The sequence below is a fragment of the Danio aesculapii genome, chromosome 17 (genome assembly GCF_903798145.1).
Source record: "Danio aesculapii chromosome 17, fDanAes4.1, whole genome shotgun sequence".
NCBI lineage: Eukaryota > Metazoa > Chordata > Actinopteri > Cypriniformes > Danionidae > Danio > Danio aesculapii.
Genome location: NC_079451.1, coordinates 44,667,939 through 44,681,118, shown reverse-complemented (window position 1 = coordinate 44,681,118; position 13,180 = coordinate 44,667,939). Strand labels below are relative to the sequence as shown.

At 34.6% G+C, this 13,180-nt stretch overlaps 1 protein-coding gene across 1 annotated transcript in view; it reads left to right on the top strand.

Moving 5' to 3' along the window:
- Positions 1 to 13,180, top strand: part of cdc42bpaa (CDC42 binding protein kinase alpha (DMPK-like) a) — a 157,389-nt gene that overhangs the window by 108,311 nt on the left and 35,898 nt on the right. Inside the window, exons 27-31 of the mRNA XM_056476987.1 lie at positions 2,504 to 2,643; positions 2,726 to 2,807; positions 5,541 to 5,760; positions 7,517 to 7,579; positions 10,196 to 10,795. Of these exons, the coding sequence (XP_056332962.1) occupies positions 2,504 to 2,643; positions 2,726 to 2,807; positions 5,541 to 5,760; positions 7,517 to 7,579; positions 10,196 to 10,795 (1,105 nt within the window). The remainder of the gene's footprint in view (positions 1 to 2,503; positions 2,644 to 2,725; positions 2,808 to 5,540; positions 5,761 to 7,516; positions 7,580 to 10,195; positions 10,796 to 13,180) is intronic.

Genomic DNA, 13,180 nt, shown 5'->3' with positions numbered 1-13,180 from the left:
AGCGGCAGCCACTGTTGCTTACAAAAAATCTCAAGCTCTTGAAAGCACCCCTTTTTTTCAGTCTATTTAAAACAGAACCGATTGCACCTGTTGCGTATTCAGGCACGCTTGCTTCGCACAAGGAACGTGACACGGGCGCTTTAAGCACTAACATGCATCTCATCAGCGGTGCACATGACACTAAAGCCCTCATTAGTGAGTGAGGATCGCCTGATCATCCTCTCATTCGGTATTCATCTGCTTTTGCTCGCCTGAACAGTTATCAGTCATGCTGCTTCTCGATTCTAAGATCACATTTGCATGCATATTGACAAATGGTCGTAAACTAAAATTCCAATCTTTAGTGACGAGCCAGCACTGGCAATTTTAAAATGATTTTCCACCAGCCAAAGTGGCTAGTGGGAGTTGCTGTCTGACCGGCCACAGCTGAAATCTACCCGGGTTGGCGGGTGTTAATATGAAGCCCTGTCTGCAACATATAAAAGAGAGATATCGACTTAGAATGTCACCAATTTTATAATGTTTTAAACAGTTAAAAAATATGATCAGTAGTTTAAAGTTATAATAAGTTTTTCTTCTCTAAGGGCTTATTATGCAGCCTCTGTCGCCATTTAGTGGATGCCGTCTTTGCTCTGCTCAATGACAGGCTGATGGATGCCGACGCACTATATTTAAGAAATTATATCTTTATAAATAAACTGCATAGTTGCAATCTAAACAACAATATTCTCGCCTGAAAAAGCCTCAGAAGTACATTATGTTGTCCAACAGCTGCAATATTTGTCAAACTGTAGTGAGTTTATTTGTCTGCTGTCACTCTATGTGGGTGGAGTAATACACAAGGGTGAAGAGGCTGTATGACTGCTGATATTGCAGAATATCGCACAGCTATCAGCCAATCATATTCGAGAACCAGACAGAACTGTTGTTTATATAATATAATATAATATAATATAATATAATATAATATAATATAATATAATATAATATAATATAATATAATATAATATAATATAGACGTTTGGCCAGCGGAGAAATTAAAATGATCGTGCCCAACTGAGTCTTGTTTCTCTCAAGTTTTTTTTTCTTCACTTTCGCCAATTAGTGAAGTTTTTTTTCCCTCTCCGCTGTCACCACCGGCTTGGATGGTTTGGGATCTGTAGAGCTGCGCATCGTTGGATTTGCTCTTCAGTGTTTGGACTCTCAGTAGTGATTATTAAACCACACTGAACTGAGCTCAACTGAACTGAACTTAAACACTGAAAACTGAACTACACTGTTCCAATTTACTGTGACCTTTTATGTGAAGCTGCTTTGACACAATCTACATTGTAAAAGCGCTATACAAATAAAGGTGAATTGAATATTATATTATATTATATTATATTATATTATATTATATTATATTATATTATATTATATTGTTATATTATATTGTTATATTATATTATATTATATTATATTATATTGTTATATTATATTATATTATATTATATTATATTATATTATATTATATTATATTATATTATGTTATATTATATTATATTATATTATATTATATTATATTGTATCGTATTGTGTCATATTATATTATATTATAGGTAACACTTTACAATAAGGTTAATTAGTTAATGTATTTACTAACATGAATTATTCATGAACAACACTTGTACAACATTTATTAATCATAATTGAACATTTACTAATGCATTATTAACATCTAAGTCCATGCTTGTTAACATTAGTTAATGCACTGTGAGTTGACATGAACTAACAATGAACAACTGTATTTTCATTAACTGACGTTAACTAACATGAACAAATACTGTAGTAAATGTATTGTTCATTGTTTGTTCATGTTAGTAAATGCATTAACTAACATTAACTAATGTACCTTATTGTAAAGTGTGACCATATTATATTATATTATATTATATTATATTATATTATATTATATTATATTATATTATATTATGTTATATTATGTTATATTATATTATATTATATTATATTATATTGTATTGTATTGTATCGTATTGTGTCATATATTATATTATATTATATTATATTGTATTGTATTGTATTGTATCGTATTGTGTCATATTATATTATATTATATTATATTATATTATATTGTTATAATATATTATATTATATTATATTATATTATATTATATTGTATATTATGAAACGCATTTAATTTTTCTTCAGACTCACTGTTAATAAAAATGTTAATTTTAAAATTAAAAAAATAGTCTGTCATCAAATGTAGCATTGTTATAATTCTATAATGTAATATAAAGAAATATAATATAATGCATTTTATTTGTGCACTTTCCCTTTTAAATCAAAATGCAAAATCTCTTTTAATATAAATGTAATTTCTAATATTAAAAAGTTGTCTGTCACGTAAAGAAATATTGCCAAATCAAAATATAATAAAATTGTTCCAAACAAGTTAATAACAAATTGTAATTCTAAATGTCCAACTGTTATCTTTCAGGTGCCCAAACCCTTAGGTGTGAAAAAGGGATGGCAAAGGGCCATTGCTGTGGTGTGTGACTTCAAACTCTTCTTATATGATCTCCCAGAAGGCAAAGCTGCTCAGCCTGGTGTCGTGGTGAACCAGGTCATTGACATGAGGTCAGTGAGGCCTTCAAAACACTCATCTGGGCCTGTCTTTACTGTTAGCGGCATCTAAGCCTCTCTATTCTTTTGGTTTCAGGGATGAGGAATTTTCTGTTAGCCCCGTTTTGGCATCTGATGTCATCCATGCAAACAGGAAGGACATTCCCTGTATCTTCAGAGTGAGTTGAACATGAGAGCACTATATTTTTCTCATAGATTCACATTAAAGGAATGGTTCACCGAAAACTAAAAATTACATCTTCATTTATTTATTCGCCCTTTACTTGTTCCAAACCTGTTTGACTTTCTTTGTTCTGTTGAACACAAAAGGAGATATTTTAAAGAAAGCTAAAAAAAACAACTTGTAAGCATTGACTACTACAGTATTTATTTTTCCTACTAATGTTTCCTACTATGGTTGCAAGTTTCTTTAAAATATCTTTCTTTAGTGTTCAAAAGACACTAGGAAGAAAGTCATAACGGTTTGGAACCACTTGTGGGAGTAAATTTTCAGTTTTAGGCGAGCTATCCTGTTAACCCTTATGTTTGGGATGTTTTCATCCATTCTGGGGTGATTTTGAGTATTAATTTATCCACAAATTTCTCTGTGTTTCAGCAAATAGAATGATTTTTGGTGACAAATCCTATTTTGTCACATATTTTAGGGAAATGCTTTGACAATTATAAAATTATTAACCCTTGTTTACTGTTCAATTTGACTACCCTTTCATTATGTTGGTGGCTATTTTTGCCCTATTGACTTGCATTATAAAGACTTTTTTTTGACTGCAAAGCCGTGGCCGCATATAATCATGCATTCTTGATTGTTGGTGGTTTTCCCTGTTGGAAAGAGGTAAAATTTGTAGTTTTTACTGATGATCTTCTGTTTCAGTGCAAAAAAAGCGTAGTTTCTGCCTTAAAATTATATGGTAAGTCAAGTCAGTTTATTTATAAAGCGCTTTTTAAAAACAACAAGTGCTTACCAAAGTGCTGTACACACATACACCATCTAAAACAAAGGACAAATACAAAAGACACATGACTCTCATATTGTATTAAAAGCCAAAGAGTAAAAATGGGTTTTAAAACTAGGTTTAAAAATAGAAAGGGTTGCGGCCTGCCTAACATGGGGAGGCAAATTATTGCAAAGTTTGGGGGCCACCACTGCGAAGGCACGGTCCCCCCTGGTTTTTAACCTTGCGGGTAGAACAGCCAAAAGTAGCTGATCAGTTCATCTAAGTGCCCTAATACTTGATTGAGGACAAGTATTTTGTATTTAAACACCAAAACTAAAATCCTAAAATGTATCCTAAACTGTACAGGAAGCCAAAGAAGAGAAGCCAGTATGGGTGAAATGTGCTCCCGTTTGTGTGTCCCCGTCAGCAAACGAGCAGCAGCATTCTGCACCCTCTGCAGACGAATAATGGAGTTATGGCTAATAGCCACATAGAGGGCATTACAATAATCGAGCAGAGTCGAGATATAAATATGTATTACCCTTTTAAAGTCGTTAAAAGACAAAAAAAGACTTTAATTTGGATAATTGCCTCAACTGGAAAAAACTAGCTTTAATTACCGAATTAATCTGTTTATCCAGTTTGAAGTCACTATCCATAATAACACCCTGGTTTTTTACAATAGGTTTCACAAAAGGATTTAACACACCAAGATCCAAACAATCCTGATTTTCCCCTTGACCCAAATACCACCACTTCTGTCTTTTCTTCATTGCACATTTAAAAATTTAGTGCCAACCAAGATTTAAGGAGAACAGAACAGGTCCAAGAATGGAACCTTGAGGTACTCCACATGAGAGAGGTGCTGACGAGGACATAAACTCCCCTAGGCAAACAGAGAAGCTTCTGTCAAATGCAATACCCTTAATGCCAACACAGTGCTCTAAATGAGAAATTAAAATCTTATGGTCCACTGTATCAAAAGCAGCTGTAAGATCTATAAGCAAAAGAACAGCGCGATGTCCTGTGTCAGTGTCTAGCAAGAAGTCATTTAAAACTTTTACAAGTGCTGTTTCAGTGCTATGGCAAGATTTAAAACCAGACTGGAACACTTCTTGAAACCCATGTAGGTCTAAATATGATTGCAGTTGTATAAATACAACCTTCTCTAAAACTTTAGAGAGGAATGGGAGTTTTGATATGGGTCTAAAATCGGCAAGAACTAAACTGTCCAAATTTGCCTTTTTGATCAGTGGTTCAACTACTGCATGTTTAAAACTGTGTGGTACAGCACCAGTTGTGAGACTGCTATTTATAATTGTCTGAATTGAAGGACCGATTAATTCAAAAACACTCTTTAAAAAATATGCAGGGACAACATCAGTACCACAAGTAGATGGTTTCATCTTGATAATAATATCTCTTAAAGACGCAAGAGATACAGGCTCAAACTGCTTAAAAACAGCAGAACTGTTATATGGTTATAGTGTGTGTGAGAGAGACCTTTGCGCACTTACTTTGATATGTTTGAGAAAATAAAAAAATAAGCCCCTCAGCTCTCAGAACATAGTAAACATAGTAAGTATATTTACGCACACACGCTATAATCTGCTGTTTTACTCCACAGAACTCCATATAAAAGTTAAAACTTTTTAGCTCAGGCCTATGTAAAGGATTAATGCTGCCAACTGATGATCAACAGTAAAAAATTTTCCCAAGAGGGAAAAACACCAACAATTGATAATGCATAATTATATGCTGTCATGTCTTTGCAATCAAAAAACACCATTATAATGGAAGTCAATGGGCCGAAAACAGCTACCAACATAATGAAAGGGTGGTCAAATTGAACGGTACACAAGGGTTAGTAACATTAGCTTTTGTAGTGTAATTTAAGCCAAATCAAGTCATATTTGTGATGGACTTTGAAATTGCTTTGCTTTTCTTCTCCTGCAGGTGACAGCATCACAGCTCTGCGCCTCCAGCAATAAAAAATGCTCCATTTTGATCCTGGCCGACAGTGATCAGGAAAGAACAAAGTGGGTCGGCCTTTTGAAGGAGCTGCACCGGCTCCTGAAGAAAAGCAAACTGAAAGAACGCTTTGTTTACGTCCCTAAAGAAGCATATGACTGCGCACTGCCTCTCATCAAAACCACACAATCTGCTGCTATTATAGGTACAGTCCAGCACTTCTAGTATCCTAATCATTTTTATGAAATTATCACCAAAATTAGCATATCTAAATGATCTCATATTATAAGCTAGCCTTATCAAATTAATATGTCTCTTATTGGCAATTTTTTGGATCTTTGTTTTATGTTTTGTTACTTTTAATATTTCATAGTATTGAGATTAGTATCAATATGTGAGTTTAATATTAAATTGAGCTTTACTGTATACATCATCTGAATAAATAGGTTTTCTGCTGATGTATGGTTTGTTTGGACATTACAGAAAATCATAGTATTGAGAAAATCACAATATGCAACTTTTGTGATGTCAAACTAAAATCAATAAATGACATATACAGTGTATTTTTTGTTATTCCTGAAAGTGTATCATGTGCAACATAAGACTTACTGAAAGTTTTGTGGTCCAGGCTCACATGTGTGTTATTTTAAAATCATATATTATATTATATTATATTATATTATATTATATTATATTATATTATATTATATTATATTATATTATATTATATTATATTATATTATATTATATTATTTTTTATATTATATTATATTATATTATATTATATTATATTATATTATATTATATTATTTTATATTATATTATATTATATTATATTATATTATATTATATTATATTATTTTATATTATATTATATTATATTATATTATTCTATATTATATTGACATATGTGTGATTTTGAAATTGTTATATTATATTATATTATATTATATTATATTATATTATATTATATTATATTATATTATTCTATATTATATTGACATATGTGTGATTTTGAAATTGTTATATTATTATATTATATTATATTATATTATTCTATATTATATTGACATATGTGTGATTTTGAAATTGTTATATTATATTATATTATATTATTCATTCATTCATTCATTCATTCATTCATTTTCTTTTCTGCTTAGTCCCTTTATTAATGCGGGGTCACCACAGCAGAATGAACCGCCAACTTATCTGGCACGTTTTTACACAGCGGATGCCCTTCCAGCCACAACCCATTTCTGGGAAACATCCATACACACTCCACACATGCAAACTCCACACAAAAACGCCAACTGACCCAGCTGAGGCTCAAACCAGCGACCTTCTTGTTGTGAAGCGACAGCACTATCTACTGCGCCACTGCGTCGCCTAAATTATATTATATTATATTATATTATATTATATTGTATTGTATTGTATTGTATTATACTATATTATACTATATTATATTATATTGTATTGTATTGTATTATATTATATTATATTATACTATATTATATTATATTATATTATATTATATTATATTATATTATATTATATTATATTATATAAATGGCAGGACGGTGGCTCAGTGGTTAGCACTGTCGCCTCACTGCAAGAAGGTCTCTGGTTTGAGTCCCGGCTGGGTCAGTTGGCATTTCTGTGTGGAGTTTGTGTCTGTGTCTGAATGAGTGTATATGGGTGTTTCCCAGTACTGGGTTCTGGCTGGAAGGGCATCCGCTGTGTAAAACATATGCTGGATAAGTTGGTGGTTCATTCTGCTGTGGTGATCTCATGAATAAAGGGACTAAGCCGAATGAATGTACTTCAAAAGAGCACGAAAAAAATCCTCTTTAATGAAATAACAATGGAAGAACCGGCCAGCACTAGTTCAGCTCAATCCAGCTTAGTTTTATCAAACTCTGCTTTCTGCTTATATTAACTTCACTCATATTTATCTGCAGATCATGAGAGGATTGCTCTGGGAAATGAGGAGGGGTTATACGTTATTCATGTTACCAAAGATGGTAAGTTTTAATAAAGTTTTATCTGTTTACTGTATTTATCCATTGCATTTATAAAGTGGTGTCTCACTACTGTATATGCTTGTTGCTAATACCAGAGTTCTTATGAGTGCTGGAAAACCTTGAACATGGTTGAATTTTAATCTAGTGCTTTCAAGGTTTGACAAGTGAGATTCAAGGTTTGAGAAGTGCTTGAAAACGTAATTGTGTTGCTTTTATACTGATTTGTTACTAAGTAATCATCATCAACTATTTAAATAAAATAAATATATTTGCTTTGCATAAAATTAACAACTCCTTGTATGATCTGATTGTTTATAAAATGTGAGTAAATTACATCTAATAGAGTAAATGACAGCAATTTAATGTTGTACTTGGAGAAAACATGTCATTAAATTGATTCCTTAAGACACTATACTATACTACAGAATACTATAACATCTGACATTATGTGCAGGGTCGGATTTAGTCATTTGGGGGTCCTAAGCAATTCCAGCCACAGGACCTACAGTAATATGCACCCCTTTCTATTTGCATTTATTTATTTATTTAGCTGTCTTTTTCTTATATCACTTAGTCTCACTTTCAACATTTTACATACTAACGCAATCTCTACATTTGAAAATATTTGTTTGCTTAAAATGAATTCACAACTAAAAATAATGAAACTGTTTGGTTTTTAAAACAAAATTTTCATCTGAATTGACCGCTGGACTGATCCATGTTTGGGGGTGTGGGGACACATTTTGCATGGATGTGATAACTACGGTAAAATGGTATTTGTTAGACCCTCATGATACACATAGAAATCCATGTTATATATCATTCATTTCGAAACTTCTAGGTATTAAATGTGCCTAATCCACCCCTGATTAAGTATGTAAATATGCAATTTGCCACACTTGTCAAATGCTGGAATAGTTTGAAAATGCATCTGGAGGGTGTTTGAGAAGTGCTTAAATTGGAAAAATGTGTAATAACCCTGTAATACAGATCCTCTCATAGTTTACATGTTCCTTTTTGCAGAAATGATCAAAGTAAGAGATAACAAAAGGGTCAATCAAATAACCTTTAACCTTTAATATTATTAAATTCTACATTTAATAGAGTAAATGACAGTAATTCAATGTTGGACTTGGGGCAAACGTCATTAAAAGGATTCCTTACGATACTACTATGCTATGCTATACCATACTATACTATACTTCTATACTATACTATACTATACCATACTATACCATACCATACCATACCAATCCATACCATACCAATCCATACCATACCAATCCATACCATACCATACCATACCATACCAATCCATACCATACCAATCCATACCATACCAATCCATACCATACCATACCATACCAATCCATACCATACCATACCATACCATACCATACCATACCATACCATACCATACCATACCATACCATACCACACCATACCATACCTGGAGGTCAGGTGTCCTGCAGATTTTGGCTTCAACCAGACACACCTGGGCTAGCTAATCAAGCTCTTACTAGGCTTTCTAGAAACATCCTTGCAGGTTTGTTGAGGCAAGTTGGAGCTAAAATCTGCAGGACACCAGACCTTCAGGACTGAGTTTGAGAACCACTATACTATACCATACCATACCATACCATACCATACCATACCATACCATACCAATCCATACAATACCAATCCATACCATACCATACCAATCCATACCAATCCATACCAATCCATACCATACCAATCCATACAATACCAATCCATACAATACCAATCCATACCATACCATACCATACCATACTATACTATACTATACTATACTATACTATACTATACTATACCATACCATACCATACCATACCATACCAATCCATACCATACCAATCCATACCATACCATACCATACTATACCAATCCATACCATACCATACCATACCAATCCATACCATACCAATCTATTCAATACTAATCCATACCATACCAATCCATACCATACCATACCAATCCATACCATACCATACTATACCATACCAATCCATACCATACCATACTATACCATACCAATCCATACAATACCAATCCATACCATACCATACCAATCCATACCATACCATACCATACCAATCCATACCATACCAATCCATACCATACCATACCATACCATACCATACCATACCATACCAATCCATACCATACCAATCCATACCATACCAATCCATACCATACCAATCCATACCATACTATACCATACCAATCCATACAATACCAATCCATACCATACCATACCATACCAATCCATACCAATCCATACCATACCAATTCATACCATACCATACCATACCATACCAATCCATACCATACCATACCATACCATACCATACCATACCATACCATACCATACCAATCCATACCATACTAAACTATACTGCTACAGAATACTATAACATCTGACATTATGTGCATAAATATGTAATTTTCCACACTTGTAAAATGCTGGAATAGTTGCGTCGTTGCAAAGTGGAAAATGCATCTGGAAAGTGTTTGAGAAGTGCTTAAATTCTAAGAAAGCATAATAACCCTGTAATACAAAGCCTCTTATTGTTTACATTTTCCTCTTTGCAGAAATTATCAAAGTAGGGGACAACAAAAGGGTCCATCAAATCGAACTGATCCCCTCAGAACAGTTGATCGCTGTGATATCCGGCCGAAATGGCCACGTACGCTTATACCCGATGACAGCACTGGATGATCGCGACGCCGAATCCTACAAGATAGCCGAGACCAAAGGCTGCCAAACACTCCTTTCGGGCACGATCAGACACGGATCGCTCACCTGTCTCTTTGTGGCCATGAAGAAACCGGACAAGGTGATCGTCTACGAGCTCAACAAAAGCAAAGTGCGCCATCGGAAGCTGCGGGAAATCCTGGTCCCGGGAGCCGTGCAGTGGATGGGGCTCCAGGGCGAGAAGCTTTGCGTTGGTTTTCAGTCTGGCTTTTTGCGGTACAGTCTTCAGGGCGATGGGGGCGCCAACAGCCTCCTCCATCCTGACGATCACACGCTGGGTTTCATCGAGCAGCTCGGGTTGGACGCTCTGTGTGCTGTGGAGATCTCCAGTAAGGAGCTGCTCTTGTGTTTTAGCAGTATCGGCATATATGTGGACTATCAAGGCAGACGGTCACGACAGCAGGAGCTGATGTGGCCCGCGACACCAACTGCATGCCGTAAGTGATAATTTTGTGTGTGTGTGTGTGTGTGTGTATATATACAGTTAGTAAAGTATTAGCCCTTCTGTGAAATTTGTATTCTTTTCTTAAATATTGACATTAAATGTAGCAAGGAAATTTGTCACCATATTTCCTATTATATTCATTAGTTTTCCTTTGGCTTAGTCCCTTTATTCATCAGGAACCGCCAACTTATCCAGCATGTTTACACAGTGGATGCCCTTCCAGCTGCAAGCCAGTACTAGGAAACACTCATTCACACACACAGACACACACACACACACACACACACGTACTACAGCCAATTTACTTTATTCAATTCATATCGCACATGCCTTTGTACTGTGGGGGAAACCGGAGCACCCGGAGGAAAATTTATTTATTTATTTTTTAATTTAACAAGTATGTGTTTTGTATATAACAAGTATATAAATTGACTTGTCCAATGACTTTCCTAATTCACCTAATTAACCTAGTTAAGCCTTCAAATTGCACTTTAAGCTGAATATTAGTATTTTGTAAAATAGTATATACTGTCATCATGGCAGAGACAAAAGAAATTAGTTATTGAAATATAAATTAATGAGTTATTATTATAATTATTACAGAATTACAGAATTAGCTATTATGTTTAAATGTGTGTTGATTTTTTTTTTTTCTCTGCATTATACAGCACTCGGAATTTTTTTTATAAAGGATAATATAAACATACAAGTGTGTGTGCATATATATATATATATATATATATATATATATATATATATATATATATATATATATATTAGGCTTGTGCCGGTATTCGGTAATGCGATAAATCACGGTAATGAATATGCACGATATTGTTATCGCGGGCACTTCAAAATACCGTGAAAAATAATAGATCCGAATTTATATTCTTAGAACGCGCCTTAGCTTATTTTCCATCAACCGCTTGAAGAAACACTGCGTATATGCTGCGCAGAACTGATGCGCACTCTGATGTAAACAATCCCCACATGTAGAAGCCCTGTGTGCGCAGTGCGCGCCGCCGCTGCCACCGCACTTTAATCCTCACACGCAGGCCATCTGGCAGACTGGGCACTTTCCCGGTGGGCCGACGTACTTTTTGGGCCGGGCTGATCATCGTTTTATTTTCTGCCTTATTGATTGACGCTGCTGTGATCTGTGACTCTCTGAAAGTAGATGCTTTTTTCCCCGGACAGACAGACCGGGCCGGCCCATGTGACACCCTGCAGCCCATTGGCTCTTTTCGGTATTGACATTGGGCTGGCCCAATCACAAACTCCTATTTTGGACTCCGTGTGAGCGTGCGTCGTCTGTGTGTATTTGTCAAAATAGTCGAGAGTCAGAGAGAAGAAACGCAAGGGAGGCGCAGAGAAATCGCGAGAAATACACCAGCGTTTCATTTAGCGATTCTGAAAAGTTCTCTGTTCATTCTAGTACACGGCTAAAAACGCAAATCACGTGACCAGACACTCTCTGCCCAGAGCTGCAGCCACTAGTTCAGCGGGTGAGCATAAACCCCAGGTCAGAGTATAGTGCATGTCAGACAGTTCATCTGCTGGATGATCTCATCTCACTATAGTTGTTAAACGTGATATTGAATTCATCTTGTTGTCTCTATCTAACAATTCTTATGTCTTTTGAATCACTTGTTCTCAGTTAACTGTTTTGGCTGAGTGCAAAGCTAATATATTAATTTATGTAACCACATACACTGATTCTGCACATTGACTGATTGCTAACCTTTATCGTTTAAATTTAATGTACGTTATACTGTTATAATGGCCATTATTGGTTATTAAAACTGATATTCTGCAAAAGAGACAGGGTAAAGTTCATTCTTTTCAATGGAAATGAAAGGAGACAGTTATATTTAAGCCCTGTTTTGTTATAAATATGCAGTGTGAAGATGATGCTCATAAAAATATGCAGCTACACGAAGCTGTTTGGTGTCTGTTAATCATAATATCAAAATGAAACAAATTTGACTTATATTATGTTTTCATTGTTTAGATAGTGAAACAGCAAGCAGGATGAGGTGAAAGAGGTTAAAATGTAACACTGTTCCCTTTGAAGATTTACCCATGCATTAGCAGGCAGTTTTTGTTATGTTTATTATTGAATATAGGCTGAGTCAATAGTGTATTGAATAAGCTAAATTGGCTGTAGTGTATGAGTGTGTGTGAATGAGTGTGTATGGGTGGTTTCCAATATTGGGTTGTGGCTGGAAAGGCATCTGCTGCATAAAACATGCTGGAATAGTTGGCAGTTCATTCCACTGTGGCAACCCCTGATAAATAAGGGACTTATGCGAAGAAAAATAAATGAATGAATAGTGTATTTTTTTAGAACTCAACAAATATCTTTATGGACAGCATA